The sequence below is a fragment of the Penicillium cinerascens genome (genome assembly GCF_028974065.1).
Source record: "Penicillium cinerascens strain IBT 15544 chromosome Unknown contig_9_segment0_segment0, whole genome shotgun sequence".
Lineage (NCBI taxonomy): Eukaryota > Fungi > Ascomycota > Eurotiomycetes > Eurotiales > Aspergillaceae > Penicillium > Penicillium cinerascens.
In genome coordinates, this window is record NW_026695296.1 from 716,511 (window position 1) to 734,716 (window position 18,206).

An 18,206-nucleotide genomic window follows, 5' to 3' on the forward strand; every position below is an offset into this window, starting at 1 on the left:
CCCAAATCGCGTCTGCGCGTCGAGAGGAACAAACAAGAACAAACATTCCCAGTGATGGGGGTATTTCCTCGGTGATTCTTTGCTTGTTCTCTTGGTCTTATCTTCATTTTCTTGCTTGTGACGCGTTGGCCCTCATAAACTTGGAACCGAATGTTATTGCTTCTCGAGTAAATACGAGGACCTGAGGACCCGCCCGTACCTCGACCGGTGCCCGCCATGGGTATCAAAGGTACGTTACCATGGGCAGAGAGCAAAGGGGGAACAGGCTAACAGGAATAGGACTCCATGGTCTCTTGAAATCCATTCAAAAGCCATGTCATCTCAAGAATTTCAGTGGACAGACTCTCGCAGTGGACGCTTATGGCTGGCTACACCGCGGTACAGTCGCGTGTTCCGTGGACTTGGTCCTGGACAGGCCAACAAGGAAGTGAGCGATCATGGAATAACCCTGGATGTTCAGATGGAAGCTAAACTCGGTGACAGGCATATTGATTTCGTCCTTCATCGAGTCCGCATGCTCCTCTACTTCGGCGTCACACCCTATCTCGTGTTCGACGGCGATAACCTGCCCAGCAAAGCAGGCACGGAGCAGGATAGGCATCGCAAACGGCAGGAGAGCAAAGCTTTGGGATTAGAGCTACAACGCAAGGGCCGAATGCCAGAAGCTTACCAGGAGTTTCAGAAGGCCGTCGACGTCACGCCCTACATGGCCCGCCAATTGATTGAGGAATTGAAAACGATGAAGGTAGAATATGTGGTGGCACCTTACGAGGCTGATGCACAGATGGTGTACTTGGAGCAGCAAGGTCTGATCCACGGGATCATTTCTGAGGACTCCGACTTGCTTGTGTTCGGAGCCAAGAGATTGTTGTCAAAGTTGGATCAACACGGGGATTGCATTGAAATCAACAGGGCGGATTTCACCGCCTGTCGTGAAGTGAGCCTCGTTGGATGGAGTGATGCAGATTTCCGGCGCATGTGCATTTTGAGTGGATGTGATTATTTGGTCAATATCCCTAAGATGGGACTGAAAACTGCCTACCGCAGCATTCGCAAGCATCGAACGGTGGAGAAGGCGCTGCGCATGGCTCAGTTCGACGGCCAATTCCAGGTCCCTGCTGACTACCTTGCGAACTTCAAGCAGGCTGAGCTTACTTTCCTCTACCAACGGGTGTTTTGTCCCAACGCCAAGAAACTCGTGACACTCACAGTCCCGGAGGAAGGTGTTAACCTCGACGAGCTACCCTTTATCGGAGGCGATGTGGAGCCGGAGATCGCAGCTGGTGTTGCTTGCGGGGATTTGGATCCGATGACCAAGGGGCCGATTGTGTTGAAACCGTTGGCTGCAGGTAAATTGCCCCTGGGGATCAGTCGTCGTCAGACACTAGGTTCGTCTTCAGAGCTGAAGCCCAGCAAGTCTATCAATTCGTTCTTCACCCCAAAGCGGACCCCGCTGGCCGAGCTGGACCCGAACAGTCTGACCCCGTCCCCAAGCCAACAGCGCCTCCTGGAACGGAATGCGAACAATTCCTGGCAAGCGAACTCGGCTCCCTTACGCTCTAGCGTGGCTAGATCTACCCCTCTTCGCGCTTTTTCAGACCAGGGTCTCAGCCCTATGGTCCGCAGTGTTGAACGAAATTCATTCTTGGCCAATGCTGCACGCGCGTCCACTTTGCAAGCGACCAAGCGGCAAAGGCTTTGCTCGGAAACCGAGGATGATCAACTACCGGCTCGTCCGGACAATCGCAGCCGGTTCTTTGCTCCCAGCACTGAGCAAGCCAGCCCCAGCGGCTTGAAGTACTCCCGGAGCAAGAAGCAGCGGAAATCGACTCTGGATGTCTTCTCCGATGAAATCGCAGAGGACATCTTTTCCAGTATCCCCGATCCAGCTTCGAAGGGCGAGGCCGTGGGGAGCCAAGCGGATACTAGCCAGGGTGGAGCTGAAGCCCCATCCGATCCCCAGATTGAGAAAAGTGGATCATCCGTGGAGAGCCAGGATAAACAGGCCCAGTCCACGTCTGAGTCCACTATAGAGACGGCGAAATTCGATCGGGCTCTTGATTACCATGTGGAACGACAAAACTCGACAATGATGTCGAAGTACGTGGTCAACTCAAATTCCAAGCCCGAAGCGATACCTCGTTCGACCCAGACAAGAATCCCTGTGATTCAATCTGGTAACCGGCCAGCACCTCTGCCGTCTTCCCGTACTTTCGGCACGGCTACTCAGAGCAAGTCTCCTCAGCGACAGCGTCTAACCCCGTTGCAGCGCATGGGACAGGCTGCTCTGACTCGGTCAAACACTATCAATTTTCCAACCAAGCTTCAAAAAGTCGACTCTCTGTCATCTGAATCAGACAACTCCCAAGGCACGTCGACCTCGCCTTTTGCACCAAAGCACGTCGCGCATGGAAGCGAGGATCACATTGTGCCGGACAGTGAAGATGAGGATGAGGAGGAGCCGTGCATGTCTCAGCGCACTATGCCGCTAGATCTCCAGCGTTTCTCATTTGCGGCGAACTAAGTACTATGCATATCCTGGCATTGGGACAGGCGTCTTGGATGGAACAAATCCATTTGGAGGGTGTATTTCTTTTTGGTCTATGTTTCAGCATGGTCTGTGTTTCACTATACGTTCATTGTGCAGGAGTGGACAGGGAATTTCTATTCATAGGTATCATTGGGTATGGCATTTAGGCTCCAATCAAATAAGCGACCAAGCTGTGCCAGGGGTTCAACGTTGATACTTGCCCAGTTCATACGTAGAGGCCCGATGGACTGGAGGCTGGGAGGCGCAGACCCGGGTGGGGCGCCAAATCTTAGTAGCGATGATGATCTGCACTAATCCCGATCGGGTCTGGCGCCGGTGCCAGAGGCCCAACCGACGTCCGTAAAGGGAAGGCGGTCAGTACTCGTTTCCCGGGAAGCGGGAGAGTAAACAAAGGCGGTTGGCCCAGCCTCCCAGATTCCATACTTGATCTTCATCCCCAGCCTCCAAAGCTTTGTGCAGGATTCGAGCCTGACGTGGTTTCTCTGAATTGCAGCTACGATCTTTTCTCCCCATTTCCCCTTCCATTCCTTCTACACATTCCTCTCTTTCTACACTTGTCACCACTTGCTGTAGGCAAGATATTCTGACCGGTCTTGAGGCTTACTAGGTGCGATCCGAACCTGAAGACACACCGGTCAATCAATCGTCCTCTGTTGTGCTCTCGACTTCGACTTCGACATCATCAGAACACATCCAATCTTCGTTCTTCGCATCTGATCTACCGCATTTCTCCTCCACATTCCATTCCATCTTCGACGTCCCTGCCGGTCCACGGCCAGCTCGTCCTCGCTGAGCACAACCACAGCCGCCCGACGGCGTACTGCGGAGTTTTGACTCTGCCTTCGTTTTCATACACTCCTTCTCGGAGCGCCGAGAAGTGAGTCGATTGACGTGCGAAAAAGAGGCAGGCCAATTGCCAGCCCTCGCCAGTCGCCATGGCGACGCGTTTTGCAGAGGGATGGGCCCGTACGTGATACATAATGACAACGATGGAGACCGCGATAGCTAACTAGAAATCCAGGATTCATTCCCATGATCGGGTACCATCATGTGTTGATGATTATTATTGCTGTTGCTATTATTTTGCTATGTAAGTCGACATTCCCTGGGTGGATTCCACGTGTGTCTCTGGAATGTATCTAACGATGAGCAGCTCTCCTGTTGGCTGGGTGCTCTTCATCGTCCCCACAGATTCCCGATATCTTCCTGATATCATTGTACTATGAAAAGTACGCCCCGTTATTCGACAAGTCGCAGGTCGACCCTGGGGTGGTGACGGCCATGTCCAATATCGTCGGCGCTGCTGAGCTGGAAGTCCGTGTTGGATACTTTGGTATCTGTGTTCAGCCCGATGGCGGCTCGTTCATCTGCAATGCCAACGCCACGGCCCTGGCCGAGATTGTGACTGTTGATCAGGACCCACTCAACTTGATTTGGGTTGCTTCGACCTTTAAGGACGCGGTAGTATTCCCGTACCTCCTGTAAGTCAAACGCACTCTTTCTGCTTGCCATTGAACTATGCTAACAGGCATTCAGGATTGTCGCCGTGGTCCTCGCCTTCTTCTGCTTCATTCTCCTCGCAACTTTCCCCGGCTGGCACGAGGAGCGCGATGAGTCCGGCTCTGACGTTGAGGTTAAACCTTTCCCTTCGCGACCCGTTTCCCAGGCCGCACTCGCCCTCATCTTTATCTCCTCCGTGTTTGTGCTCGTCTCAGTACTATGGCAGCACACGGCATCCGTGGCAGCGAGTACAATCGCCCAAGACATGGGTAACGGCAGCGTGAAGAGCGGTGTTGGTACTTCAGCCATGGTGCTTGGTTGGTTCGGTTTCGTTCTTTTGGTCGTCGTGACCATCGGTCTACTCGTGATGATCCTCAGCATCAGTCTGATTAGGAAACTGACGGATGAAGAATGATCCAACTGATCATCTGATTTGACGTTTATTTTTGATTTTTACCACGCATCTCTTTTCTCAACACCTTTACTCTTATAACCGACGACACGAATGGGAAATGAATAATATCCACGAGCACACGGGAATTGCTCGCAAATGGAATGGTATGGACAATGGAATATGAATCAGGAACACGAGTTCCTATGGGAAATGGATTTGGACAATGGGATCTCACGAATATACCCGAGCATCGGGATCCTCGTCGCTCTTATCACTTGCCATAGATCTGGCAAGTAAGAGAAGCTACAATGGCTGTTCTGTCGATTTGTCGGGATATGCTGAGCTGACATAGAATGAAAGTCATCGATTCTCCTTTTTGTACAGCCCCATGGCCGGTGTTCTTGGACTATGTTTTGTTTATTGTCAGGCTTTACTTCTCCCATGTACAAAACACGTTTTGACTTCGAGATATCAATGTATCTCCGGCGATGACTGGTTGATTTACTGCTTTTATTTCTTGCATATTTGTGGTTTCAAAAGACGCAGTACTAGGTAGATAGTTAACTCCTCGAAAATGATTCAAGAAATCACAACATTCTCGTTCGCATAGGCACCTCACGTCTACTCCTGTTGATCGTATCCTTCCCGCCCAAAGTCGGGGTGCACTCAAGCTTGTAGCCACAGTGCAAAGACGCATAGTAAAACCATTATAAAGGGAATTTCCACAAGTCAACGTAATAAGACTTCAACAGAACGAAGCATTGCCAAAACGACACTGCTTATTCAATCAATAATTTTACATTTCTGCCAATTTCCAACTGTTCCGGCCATGTTCCTCTTATTAAGCGGGAGATCCAATATAAGACCGTGGAGTTGCCACATCCGTCGGATATACGGAACTACGGAAAAAAGTCAATCTGAAGCTTTAAGGTTATTTCCAGACTCTGGGATTAAGTCATCGACTAGTTATAGTTAACTATAAAACCTGAAATGGTAGTTTTGTAATAAAAATTTCCCTTATTCCGTCTGGTTATCTTGTACCTCTCCTTCACTCATCTCGAGCAATACTACTTAGCAGTTATTCAAACAGGGAGTACAATGGAGACCTTTCGAGACACGGCATTCGGTAAGCTGGTGCGGCTATTCAGTCGTTACCGATGGATGCAATATCCAGAAGAGCAGGATGCCTCGGTCTGGACTGAGTATCTCAAAACTGAGACCGAGAAGACGGAAGAAGGGTCTTCTACGCCGGCGACCGAAACCGAGGACCCCGAGGATTTGGAAGCCTTCGGTCTCTATACAGTCATGTCACAAGCATCCACTCGGTCTCGGCGGATATCTTGCGCATCGACTCTCCAGAGTGAAGTGTCGGGCTCGACGAGTGCTCAGCCTCTTGTGGTTAGCTGGCGAGGTCCCGATGATCCCGAGGTACGTATCTTGAACAAGAATGGCTGAGCAAGCAAGCTGATGATATGCAGAACCCGCAAAACTGGAGCGTCAAGAAGAAGATGTCCTTCAGCAGTTTGATCTGGTTACTCACTTTTGCCATCTACATTGGCTCTGCAATCTATACACCCGGCATTCCGGGTGTCTCCGAACAGTTCGGCGTGAGCAGTGTCGCTGCTACATTGGGCCTGACTCTTTTCGTACTCGGCTATGGACTCGGTTCGTCATGTTCGCATCTCTTCAAAATGACCAAGCTAATCGTCTTCAGGTCCAATGATCTGGTCTCCTCTCTCCGAGATCCCCATGATTGGCCGTAGTCCAACATACGTTTTGACGCTTTTCGTCTTCGTCTTCTTCCAGTTCGCCGTCATCTACGCCAAAAACTTCGGCATGCTCCTGGCCTTCCGCTTTCTAACTGGTTTTATCGGCTCTCCTGCACTGGCCACCGGGGCCGCGTCAATGGGCGATATTTGGACCCCCAGGATTCGAGACTATATGATCGCTGTCTGGGGCACCTTCGCTATTTCGGCGCCCGTTCTGGGCCCAATGCTCGGCGGCTTCGCGGCATCTGCCAAAGGTTGGACGTGGACCGTTTGGCAGCTGCTATGGGTCTCGGCATTCACTTTTGTCTTGCTGTTCTTCTTGCTCCCGGAGACCTTTGCACCTAATATCCTCGCTCGGCGAGCCCGCCGAGTGCGTCGCATCACAGGGAACTCTCAGTACATGTCCGAGTCCGAGATTGAAATCAAAGAAGTCAAGCCAATAGTAAGTACGCACGGCTTCGCTACATGATGCAGACCTAACATTCCCAGGACATCCTCTTCGAATCCCTCATCCGCCCCTTTCAACTTTGTTTCCTCGAACCCATCGTCCTCCTCTTAAACCTCTACATTGCCCTCATCTACGGCATCCTCTACATCTGGTTCGAAGCATTCCCCATCGTCTTCTCCGAAATCCACGGCTTCAACTCGGGCGAAAGCGGTCTCGCCTTCATGGGTATCCTGGTCTCAACCTGCTGCATCACCATCCCTGTCTACTTCTACTGGAAATTCCGCTACCAATCCCGCTACTTCAATAAAGAAGGCGACATCGCACCTGAATACCAGATGCCGCCAGCCTGCATAGGTGCCTTCGCACTCCCCATTTCTCTATTCTGGTTCGGCTGGACGGGCAACTTTGCCAGCGTGCATTGGATCGTGCCGATCATCGCGTCCATGCTTTTTGCTGTTGGAGGATGTCTGATTTTTAATTGTATTTTCTGTTATCTGGCGCATGCGTATCCAAAGTATGCAGCTTCGGTATTGGCGGGGAATGATTTCTTGCGCTCGTCGTTTGGTGCGGGATTTCCTCTTTTTGCGTCGGCCATGTTTCATAATCTAGGTGTTGGATGGGCCTGTACATTGCTGGGGTGCTTGACTATGTTGTTCGTTCCTTTTCCGTTTATTTTGTTGTATCGTGGGAGGAGAATTCGGATGGCGAGTAAGTATGCGAGGCATGATATATAGTTCCTCGGCAAGGGGACAAACATGCCCTCCCGCATCTTCCAACTTTAGAATGGAAGTTTTACATAGATATTCAAAATCAGATTCATTTTTAATTATTGGATGACCTCGGGACCCCACATGTAAACAATTTCTACTGTACTATGTACAGTATCTTTGCCAGATAAGAGCCTGCGTTCATCACCAAATAAAAACGAAGATCCGTGGACCCGCATGATCACGAGCTTGGCTAGCCTCGGCGGGTCTTTACCGTTGGCGCCGATCGATCTTAGCGAAGTCGTATCTGTGCCTAGTAAATAGCACCCCCTCACCGCCAGGTGGGGGGCGCTATTACGAGGCACAAATATTCGGCGCCCGAACACATGCAGATTCTAAGTTTCACCCTTCTGCCATGTGAAGTGGACCCGCGATCGCTACCAACAAAAGCCCCCCCCCCATGGGGAAAAGGGAAAGGGGTCCGACCCGACTGGTCCTTCATAAAACCTGTCACCCATCTCGAAACTCCCTTTGCCGATAAATTCCACCATTAATCCTCGCACGTCACGCTTTAAAATACCATGGGAAGCTGTCGCGTCGTCAACGTTGAATATCTCTGTTTTTGATTTTTCAATTTGGTGGGTGGTGGAAAAGAACGACTTATAAAGCTGTCAATTCATACTTGCAACCATGTCTAAGTCCGACCTGGAGAATAGCTCGGATTCCGATGCGCCTTCGAATGCGAATGCCGTGGCTGCGGCTAAACCGACAGTATGGCAGCGGTTCAAGGCAAGCTTGAAGAGATGGTGGTGGTGTTACGTGATCGGAGTCAGCATCGTCGTCTTAGTGGTGGTTCTTCCAATGTAAGGCAACTATACAACCATCGTAAAGCACGAGTCGACAGAGACTGACCCCTCCAGCGTCTACGTGGGCATCCCCCACATCGCCAACTCCTACATCAACAAATACCAATTCGACTACGAGGGTCTAGCTATCACAAATCCTCGCCCGACTGCATTCCACATCAAGCAATCCACGAAGCTCAAAATAGGCGGCGGATTCAGCGGCAGCGGCACATTGACACCCTTCAATGCAAGCTGTAAAGTCCAATCCAGCGACGAAGAATTTGCTGTCTTCACCATGCCGACGATCGATTTCGGCAAAGGCGCAAACTTGGACATCGATCAAGATCTAGAATTGTCATGCGTTGATTGCATGTCGCAGTTGGCCGTTGAAGCGGTGACGAATCATAGCTTTGGGGTTTTAATAACGGGGACGCCGTATTTGAAGTATGAGGCTTTGCCAACTGCTCATTTGAATATTCATATGCTGATGCATATGAACGGATATAATTTTACTGGCGAGTTTACCGAAGAGGTGTGTTGTTGCTTTGCTAATACTCTGCAGATTTCTTGAACGAGAACGGTGCCTTTAATGTGACGAGCGTTGACTTGCTGGATCCGCCCGTCGACGGATTCAATGTGAATGCCACGATGACCATTCGCAACCCGACACCCTTCATCATTGAGATGGTACGTAGAATCCATCCCAGGAGCAACGGCCGGCTAACAAGCACAGGGCCATATCACCTTCAACCTTAGCATGGGAGGCTCGGATCTGGGTTACATTGACCTTCCCAACCTGATGCTTCAGCAGGACGTGTCCAGCTCCGTGGTCCTCGGAAACCTCGACATATCGATGCTCGTCCATGAGGCTCTTTTCGGTGACGGGGAACTTGGAGAGGTCACCATTGACGTGAAGGGTCACAGCTGTGACTACAACGGACTGGAAATCCCCTACTTTGCAGCAGCCATCAAGGCTATCCAAGCATCGACCACCCTCGACCTGTTGAACTACGCCTCAAGCCTGCAGAATTTCTAGATGTTCCATGTGATACGATTATGAAGGATTTAAGATAGGAAATCATAATATTTGTGAAACCATGACACCTGGAGTAAACATGAGCTCGCGTAAACGCCAGAGCCATCAATGAGGATACGCCATAACCCGATGCAGACAGAACAATAATGGATCTTTCGTAGAAATGAGGCCTGCTACCATCCTTGATGATTCAGTAGTCCATCGTGAACCCACCACCTGCATTGCCACCTTTGAAGTCGTTTGATGGCTCATTACCACCGACATGGTCATCCAGGGACTTGTAGTAGGGGTTTGACCCGCCCTCACGACCGCCACGACCCCGGCCACGGCCTCCACGCGCGCCTCGCCCACGCCCATTTCCACGCCCACGACTGCGGTGAGAGCCCCGACGGGGACCGTCTTCGAAGTTATGGCGGTTGTTCTGGTATGGGTTGTAGCCGTGCGACTGACCTTGCACATATCCCTCATAGCCATTAGTCTGACCCGACTGGGGGTACAGGATTTCCTCGTTCCGGTCTTGGAAACGTCTCTTGTGGCCCTTCTTCATAAACTGGCTCTCCCATTCGCCCTCGTTCGGGTGTTCTGGCTCGACGCGGAGAACCACTTTCTCGTCAATGACAGAATCAAACGTAATAGCCATGTCGGCGGGAACCGGGTGCCAGTTCTGGATTTTGCCTGCATCCGCGGGGCGTGATCCTTTGCGGACGGCCAGAACGATGAGAGGCGTGGGGTTTTCAGTGTAAAAAGGCTCCGTGGCCGGGATGGGTGCCACGCGGGCAGCCCAGATGCGGTTTTCGAAGCATGCTGTTCCAGTCACCTGCCAGCTTAGTTTCTTCCCCATGCCTCCAATCTTCTCCAATATAGACTTGGGAGCGGGGCGGGGTGCGATCAGGATGCTGTTAGCCATGAACTTGAGATTGTTTGATTCACCGAGACCCGGAGGGAGAAGCGGCCCAAGCAGGTCCTGAGACATTCGGTGAGAATCTTCTGATGAAAGCAAATAGCCAGTGTAGAACACTGTTCGCTTGATACGCAGCCGGCCTTTGGTTACGGACTGATTGCGGAGTGCGAGATTATGCGAATTTATCATTCGCTGCACTTCTGCAATTTCGGTAGTCGGGTCGAGGTATGCGCACTCTTCTGACACTTGAATGACTTCCGAATTAATGGGCATTCGAGGCGCCGCCTGCCCGTTCTGCAGCTCTCTGTTCATTTCCTCGAAGAAATCCCGGAAGGCTGCCACACTAGAATCACGTCAACACGCTGTACTTCTGTCAAATGCTTGATCTAACTCACTGCTTAACACGATCCTCGTACACGCGAACTTCTTTAGCCTGTTTGTAAGTGAAAATCAAATCCTGAAGGAAATTCTGCTTGAATTTCATAGTAGAGCTGAACCGCTGGCCGTTAGGACCAACTTCGGGCTTCAGCCCGAAGAGGTCGAAGTCAAGCTGCTGGCTTGCAACCATCCGCTTGATAGGCTCGGCGAATTTCGCCTCGCCTCGGCCGGTCAAGAGTACCGTGAGGGCATCTTTCTGTTCCATACTGAGTCTCACCAGGCGAAGCTTGTACTGGTCAGTTACATGTTTCAAGGAAGAGCTGGGTGTCATACAATCTGCTCATTCCAGCACCCTTGCCATCCACGAGTCTCCTCGATTTCAGTTCCTTTCCCTGTAGCTGCGAGGATCGTCGGGTCGTGCCACCACCCGCCATTTGTGAAGCTCTCGTATGCCTGGAGGAAACCAATCGTTGTTCCGTTCCATAACTGGGGGTTTGGAAGTGGGCTCAGGAAAACTAGACCGGTGGATTGTCAGTGTCGCAACTCGTGAAACAGAAAGATGCGGGGTTCTTACGGGTGTTGTCGAAGTCGTAAACATGGATTGCTCGGATTTGAGAAACAGCTGGATAAAGTCAACGGAGGTTCTTGCATCGGGGGCGAAATGTGAACACACGCGGAAGCTCTTTATTCAAGACGGACCAGCGCTTCAGCGAGGTCACGGTGTGCGAGCGCGGCGCACTGGTGGACATGCTGGATGTCATATTTCCCAAACGAGCCAATCTCTCAGACACCACGGCCTTGGCAGAACGCATGAGATGGTCTCGGCTTGGGCTCACAGCTGGTAGAAAGCTTTTGTTAGTAGCACCACATCTTGGTAGTCGCAGGAAAGTTGGAGCAGGAGCAGGCGGCTTTTTTTGCCGCGGGCGGTACCGGTGCGCCTTTACGGCTGCCCGCCGCGTCTTCTTGCCTCTACCTCTAGTCATGGCAGGGGATGGAGATTTGCAGCGGGAAATTCTCCAAAGGACCCTCAAGGAGGTGGCAGATGAGGAAACCGAGGGCGATCCTTGCGTGATTTGTCTGGAGACTATCACTGAACCCAGTGTCGCAGTGCCGTGCAAACACTCCAACTTTGATTACCTCTGCCTCTTGAGCTGGTTGGAGCAGCAGCCCAACTGTCCTCTATGTACGGGCCTCATGGAAGTGATGAAATGCGAATGACAGATCTTGACTGACAGAAAACAGGTAAGGTTCAACTCACGAAGGTGCAATATGACCTCAAAGGCCCGCGGGGTCCCAAAACATACAATGTGCCTCCTCTCACTCAACCATCTAGGGAGCCCCACCAAGTCCCTGGCATTCGGTCGCGAGCTCTCGCAGGTGGGCTCCTAATAGATCACTCAAGAAGGCGACGGCCGCAACCCAACTCACGCCGGCCTCAGACCCCCTCAGACGACCCTCTTGCCGTGCGGCGAAACGTCTATCGCAACCAATTGTACTCCCTCAGAGTCGGGTCTAACCGACTTTCACAATACACCGAAGTGACACCAGAGCAATTCAATCGCGATGAGAACCTCGCTTCGCGCGCTCGGAAATGGATCCGCCGGGAACTACAAGTATTTGCTTTCTTGAATCCGGGGAATGAGGAAGGCCCGACATCCGGACCAGCCCGACCTGGATCCCAGAGGCTGGAAGAACGTAGAGCCAACAATGCCGAGTTCCTGCTCGAATATGTGATTGCTATTCTGCGCACCGTTGATATTAAGGGAAGCGCGGGCCAGGCGGAAGAGCTGCTTCGTGACTTTATTGGTCGTGACAATGCTCGTTTGTTCCTACATGAATTGCTCGCATGGTTGAGGAGTCCTTACACGTCTCTTCAAGACTGGGATCGCCATGTACAGTACCCGAGTCTTGCGCAGCGCCCAAATCGTGCACAGCATTCTCGTGAAAGAGACAGTGAAAGAGGCAGTGACGAAGGCAACAACGGGCCAAACCGTCAGGCTCGTCGTCCACCTCGGAATCCGGAAATAGCCCGCGGTCGTAGTGCATCCCCTGTTCGTGACCATGACCGAAGTCTTTTTGATCGAATTTCGAGGCCTGAACAGCCTAGTTTTTCGCGGACTCCTCGGGCCCGACCCAATCGCCGTCCAAGGCCACCACGAAATCGAAGCCTTTTAGATCGATATATACCCGACTAAATCTTGGAAGCCCCGAGTATTTTAAACAACTTGTACAAAATAAGCAGCCTAATGACAATTACAAGTCTTAAGATGATCAGATCTCGTGGGTTCTTTGAAGTAGATCGGACCTATCCCGTGGATGAATGCTTCAATTGTTAGAAAATGCAGAGTAAATTGGCGCCGATGAATACTAAAGCTATCTATGCTCAATACCAATGCAATCGTGACTTCATGAATACAAGCAAAGCTGCGACCTTATCTCCGACGAAAGCGTCCGCCACCACGACCACGACCTCTATGAATCTTCAAAGAGCGATAATTTGCATGCGCCTGGGGGTTAACCTTCTTGACCTTCTTGTTCTCCTCTTTCTCCTCCTTCTCAGGCGCCGGGGCCTTGGCCGGTGGTTCTTTAGATTTCGGCATGAAGCCCACAGCTTCCTTGATGCGCTCCGAGAAACTCTTCGCCCGAGCTATCGGTTTAGGCCTCTCACCGAATTCGGGATCAACGTCCGAATCCGCATCGGGTTCAGGGTCAAAATCGGATTCTGCTCCAGAGATGCTATGCAGTGAAGCAAAGTCGTCGGGGATTTCAATCTCCTGCTGCTCATCCTCACCCTTCGCACGGGCTGCAAGCTGCGTCTCCGGAACAGCGGCCAGTTCATCGTCACTATCATCGATGGGTGCACTGACTTCTGGCTTTGATTTGGGACGAGGCGCAACCGGCCGCATGATTACTCTTCGAGTCGTGCGTTTCTGGCCCTTCTTCTTATACGGCTTGCCCTTCTGCTCAACGGGATAATAGTTTTCGGGTGCGTTCATCTCGGCGGCTTCTTGTTCTGCTTCGATTTCGCGTAGCATATCCCATTCGTCATCGTTGTGCTCCTCTTCCATGGCACGAAGACCTTGGACGATGTGCGAAAGCCCCCTTCCGGCGAACTGTATTGGCTTTCGAGAAGCGATGGGACTGAGACCGGCGCTGTCATTGTGTTTGGGTTGAGGGAGGCGTCCGAAGTTAGACCTGCGAAGGAAGGACGGTGTCTCTGAAGGATTCGGCTCTGGTGATGCTGCGGTTGCCGATTGTTGCGATGCGTTCTGGTGTTCGGCTTTCTCATCTTCTGCCTCTACCATGGCAGCATAGCGCATCGTAGTCGGAGTCGCGAAAAGATTGGCGAGGTAGAATTGTTTCGTCGAAGATGCTGGAGTCCGCGACAATCTGGAGGGTTCCTCCTCCTCCTCATCTGGGGCTTCTGTAATGGGTTCGAACGCCTTGCGCTTTGACGGTGTTTGGAATCCTGCTCCTAACACGTCCTTGTGCCTTTTTGCTGACGGTGTCGCACGGCTCCCACCCGACTCAGAGAGCATGTCGAATAAACCCAGGGTTTTACCATCGCGCTGGGGCGTGGGGCCAATGGCTGCTTTCAGAGGAGAGGGTGCTGGTAGGCTCTGTCGGTGTGTGCTGGGACTGAACAGCCTCCGGAAGGTCGAGGGCGAGTCGTAGGGATCTAATTGCGATGGATGGATCTCTTTGGTGCGGTTGTTGGACGGAGTTGCAAAGAGCCCTTTGGTCGACTTGCGCGGCGTTCCTTCCACACGCGATCCTGGACCAGTAGGTGACGCATGCTTTCGCTTCTTGGAGTGGCTCTCGGAGTGTTCTTGTCTGCGATTCTCGCGCCGGGCTAGGGAGGCCTCGAGGTTTTTGAGTCGAGTATACTCTTTGTATTTCGCGGCTGTAATAAAGGATGAATTCCCGATCCCAATTAAGCAAAAATTCAACTCTTAAGGTCAGACTCACCAATTTCGGGGTTCTGCTTGATATCGTCGCGGCCAGCCTTTTTCCCATCGTGTGTAGACGCGAAGTCTTTTTCCCAGATTTTCAATTCGGCGCGAACACTCACAGCCTGATCTGCAACCTCAGCACGAGAAGTGAGTGCGTGGGCTGTCATTGTTGCATGGCGAAGGTGCGGTTGATGCGCTCAAAAGGGAGACGCGAACGCGAAACTCATTAACGCGGTGACGTCGCGTGTCTCGGGCCGCCCTTCTTTTAAAGTGCAGACTCGGCTTATCCTATACCTCAGCCTAAACTTCCCGCATTTGCTAGGGGAATAAAAGGAGATCTGGAACCTTTAAAGAATTCTAAAACATTTGTCCAAGGTATCAATCTAAAGCTTGATTTAGGAACGTCTTCGTTACCTGTAGAAAATGGTGGACCGGATCACAATACCACCAGAATGCTCGTGCCTACCAGGCTGAAGGATTGTGCTTCCCCACCGTCACTTGTCCGAGCGCTAACGGAGGCTCCCAAATTATGCGTAGGACCACGCCAAAAGGCCCGAGCTCAGCCTTCAGACTATATATCAGCTGGACCCGTCTAGGCAGAGCTGACAAGGGGAACCCTAAGAACTTGCCTAGGAGTCCTATCCGCTGTCTAAACATGCCTGTCGCTGGCCAACAGTCCCCATTTAACGCCGAATTCGATCAGCTCGTCCACAAAATCCTCGAAGAATGGAAGATCCCGGGATTATCTATCGCCGTTGTTCATGGATCTCACACCCATTCCAAGGTATGATAGAAGCCAGAATGAACATGAAATATCTGCTCATAACATATAGTCCTATGGACTGGCCGAGTTCCCTGACAAGAAGATGACAACCGATGCACTGTTTCCAGCCGCCAGCACCACCAAGGCTTTTACGGGTGCAGCCACTTCCATGGTCATCAAAGACAGCAAAGACACCGACTCGCCAATTGACTGGGATACGCCCATCTCATCTCTGATTCCAGATGACTTTGCTCTGGCAGAAGACTACCTAACTAGACACATCACGCTGGAGGATGCACTTTCTCACAGGACTGGACAACCGGGCCATCATTGGATGAACACGTATACACCGGAGGATGAAACTCTCCAAGAACTCGTTCGCTCAATGCGGCATTTACCCATTTCACACCCTCCTCGGACTCACTTCCAGTATACCAATAACATGTTCATCGCAGTGACGCATGCCTTGCAACAACGCACTGGTGTTCCACTTGGCACTTTCCTGAAGGAGCGAATCTGGGATCCTATCGACATGAAGGAGACCTTTTTGGGGGTTCCCGAAGCCAAGTCCAACCCATCAGCCGCGCATAAAGTCGCAGAAGGATACATCTGGCTCCCAGATGACGAGGGTGGCTCTTGGCTTCACGAACCTCAATTTAAATGGAGACCAATGACAGGTGCTGGCGCTATAGTCAGCAGTGTTCTCGACTACTCGAAATGGGTGCGAGAGCTGATTGAAAAATCGGGACCGCTCAAAGGCCACGATTCCCTGATCAAGCCTCGGGTTTTCCATTTCGAGGAGGGTGATGTGAATCTGCCCTTGCCCTCGCCACATCACGCCTATGCCTTGGGCTGGTTTGTGGACAACTACCGCGGCCAGGATTTCTACCACCATACTGGTAGTTGGCCGGGCTACGGAAGTCTCGTGGGTTTCGTCCCCGACAAACAATTCGGGTTCGTGATGATGGGGAACTCGAATTCCGCGAGGGAGGGTACACTGAGACTGGCTATCCATCTTATTGATAAGCTGCTTGGGCCCTCCACGGACCCTTTACACAACGAACGAATGGCCGCTTGCTTCAACAGACAAATCGAGGAACGCGAGAACAGGATGAAGAATATACAACGAAGCACGGAATATTTCAAGAAGCGTCTGTTTCCTAATCTCCCTGAGCCTCCACTTCCTCATTCTCTTGCGTTGGAGAAATACGCAGGGACGTATACGCACCCGGCCAATGCCTCGGTTACTTTCAAGGTTGAGGATGGCCAGTTGGTCACTGAGAAGACTCGAGGTGCAATCCCGAGTGTCTTGGGTCTGACTCATGCAAGTGGTGAGTTCTTCGTCGGTAGGATGAAGACGCCCAATTCGGCCATGATGGCGCCATTTATCGTGGAGTTTCAGATTGATCCTACGGGGAAAGCGAGAAAAGTTGGGATGGATTTGGAACCAGCTCTGAAGGGAGAGAAGATCTGGTTTGAGCTACATGAAGCTTGATAGCATTCATCTGTGGGATTGAGTAGTCTATATGGTCTTGTAAATTTTAAAAAGATGGTCAAGCGTAAAGCAACTCCCGGGTTCTTCGCAAGATCTGTGGCAGCGAGGCAGGAGGAGAAAATTGAGGTTTTGTTGTGTCAAACTTGTGTGTTTATTCTCAATTCTCAATTCTCTATTGTCGTCAATGATTTGTTCCGTACCCTGCAGGTAACTTCGAGCATTCTCCCAATGGACCGATGTAATTAAAGCCGTACTGTAAGGTAGCGATGCAGACCCGCACAGCGCATCACCAGCTCGTTAGGCCCCGCACCCTATCAAAGCCGCCCCTCAACTGAGACTCAGGATGAACCACCTTTCCCTCCAAGATCGTGTACTTCACCAGACCCTCACAATGCTCCGGCCGCACACGCGCAAGCCAAATCATCTGCTGCTCTTTCTTCCGATAAACAAGCACATTAGCAGAAAACTTGTGCCCGCCCACATGCGAAACAAAGAAAATGCCCACACCACCAGGCCGCGAATCATCTGCATCGCGATCCAAGCTCAGTGGGCGAAGATGCCGTTCGAGTTCACGTTTGATCAGCGGCGCTGTGATGCCGCAGCGCGCATCTCGTCGTCGATGCGAGCACAGTAGAACCACGTAGTCCAGGTCGCAGGGCCGGGCATTCATCCCTACGGCAGGTGTAGAAATACCATTGGCAATCTTTTCATCTTGGTTGTCAATGTATCGACTTATCAAATCGGGGACATCTGCTTGTGACACAGAGTCCACGAAGGTAAATGATGGGAGAATGAGCACTGTTGTAGGCGCATTTGAGTCCTCGGTGCCTGAGTGGTCCGGGGCCTGAATGTTGGATGCTGAGACCATGATACGCTGGAGACTATCAGTAGAGGATCGGAAAACGAAGAATCGGAGCACATACGCCGAGATTTGACTTGGCCAAGGGCTGCTCAAACGCCTCCATCAGACTGCCCTTTTCCTGTCCGACCTTTTCCTTCCAGTCCGACCGCCCCGTCGCAACCAGGACGTGCGAGTGAAACTCTTTAATTTGGCCATATAGCGGTCTTGAGGTTTCGACTTTTACTTTGTCCGGGAACTGCGTTGTGCAGTCGGCGCAGTCTCTGAGGCATTCGGGGCCGTCCTGCGCGGGATCTACCTTGGGGAAAAGGTAGTTGGGGGCCCGGCCCAGCGACAACAACGAGCGTAACATGTCTGGGATGCGCTGTGAAGTATGCGACGTCGAGAGAACTCAGAAAGTGGAGTGAATGTGAACGCTGGCTTATTTTTTGCGCATTGAAATATTTCGGCCCTTTGTCGTCGGTGCCCGGAGTTGATATACTCGAGTATCTCCGAGCTTGCAAACCCCGATCGGTTAAGCCCGAGGCACCTCCGATAAACTTTGCTCGTTTGGGACTTGACGTCGGGCCGTATATACTGTAGTTCAACGCCAAATTATTGTTCCTCA

The 18,206-nt window shown here is 51.6% G+C and overlaps 9 protein-coding genes across 9 annotated transcripts; 6 read left to right on the top strand and 3 right to left on the bottom strand.

Moving 5' to 3' along the window:
- Positions 1-216: 216 nt before the first annotated feature.
- N7498_007096 (putative exonuclease) lies at positions 217-2,524 on the top strand (the record flags this gene model as incomplete). The annotated part of the gene is made up of 3 exons (XM_058454158.1): positions 217-229; positions 280-427; positions 484-2,524. 3 exons carry the CDS (start codon positions 217-219, stop codon positions 2,522-2,524), a joined length of 2,202 nt encoding a protein of 733 aa, XP_058306407.1.
- Positions 2,525-3,486: 962 nt separating this feature from the next.
- On the top strand, positions 3,487-4,466 carry N7498_007097 (Fig1 domain-containing protein; the record flags this gene model as incomplete). Its single annotated transcript, XM_058454159.1, has 4 exons — positions 3,487-3,517; positions 3,573-3,641; positions 3,705-4,032; positions 4,088-4,466. The coding sequence occupies 4 exons, from the start codon at positions 3,487-3,489 to the stop codon at positions 4,464-4,466; spliced, it is 807 nt and encodes a 268-aa protein (XP_058306408.1).
- A 1,077-nt stretch (positions 4,467-5,543) lies between these two features.
- On the top strand, positions 5,544-7,396 carry N7498_007098 (MFS transporter; the record flags this gene model as incomplete). Its single annotated transcript, XM_058454160.1, has 4 exons — positions 5,544-5,873; positions 5,924-6,110; positions 6,160-6,656; positions 6,704-7,396. 4 exons carry the CDS (start codon positions 5,544-5,546, stop codon positions 7,394-7,396), a joined length of 1,707 nt encoding a protein of 568 aa, XP_058306409.1.
- Positions 7,397-8,059: 663 nt separating this feature from the next.
- N7498_007099 (DUF3712 domain-containing protein) lies at positions 8,060-9,250 on the top strand (the record flags this gene model as incomplete). Its single annotated transcript, XM_058454161.1, has 4 exons — positions 8,060-8,232; positions 8,290-8,750; positions 8,777-8,901; positions 8,948-9,250. The coding sequence occupies 4 exons, from the start codon at positions 8,060-8,062 to the stop codon at positions 9,248-9,250; spliced, it is 1,062 nt and encodes a 353-aa protein (XP_058306410.1).
- A 190-nt stretch (positions 9,251-9,440) lies between these two features.
- N7498_007100 (rRNA 2'-O-methyltransferase fibrillarin-like protein) lies at positions 9,441-11,512 on the bottom strand (the record flags this gene model as incomplete). Its single annotated transcript, XM_058454162.1, has 5 exons — positions 9,441-10,494; positions 10,547-10,815; positions 10,863-11,044; positions 11,104-11,151; positions 11,203-11,512. The coding sequence occupies 5 exons, from the start codon at positions 11,510-11,512 to the stop codon at positions 9,441-9,443; spliced, it is 1,863 nt and encodes a 620-aa protein (XP_058306411.1).
- Positions 11,511-12,724, top strand: N7498_007101 (RING finger domain protein; the record flags this gene model as incomplete). Its single annotated transcript, XM_058454163.1, has 2 exons — positions 11,511-11,712; positions 11,772-12,724. 2 exons carry the CDS (start codon positions 11,511-11,513, stop codon positions 12,722-12,724), a joined length of 1,155 nt encoding a protein of 384 aa, XP_058306412.1.
- A 237-nt stretch (positions 12,725-12,961) lies between these two features.
- sld2 lies at positions 12,962-14,649 on the bottom strand (the record flags this gene model as incomplete). The annotated part of the gene is made up of 2 exons (XM_058454164.1): positions 12,962-14,433; positions 14,499-14,649. 2 exons carry the CDS (start codon positions 14,647-14,649, stop codon positions 12,962-12,964), a joined length of 1,623 nt encoding a protein of 540 aa, XP_058306413.1.
- Positions 14,650-15,137: 488 nt separating this feature from the next.
- Positions 15,138-16,740, top strand: N7498_007103 (uncharacterized protein; the record flags this gene model as incomplete). The annotated part of the gene is made up of 2 exons (XM_058454165.1): positions 15,138-15,266; positions 15,316-16,740. 2 exons carry the CDS (start codon positions 15,138-15,140, stop codon positions 16,738-16,740), a joined length of 1,554 nt encoding a protein of 517 aa, XP_058306414.1.
- Positions 16,741-17,026: 286 nt separating this feature from the next.
- N7498_007104 (sucrase/ferredoxin-like domain-containing protein) lies at positions 17,027-17,951 on the bottom strand (the record flags this gene model as incomplete). The annotated part of the gene is made up of 2 exons (XM_058454166.1): positions 17,027-17,614; positions 17,664-17,951. 2 exons carry the CDS (start codon positions 17,949-17,951, stop codon positions 17,027-17,029), a joined length of 876 nt encoding a protein of 291 aa, XP_058306415.1.
- Between the last annotated feature and the right edge of the window lie 255 nt (positions 17,952-18,206).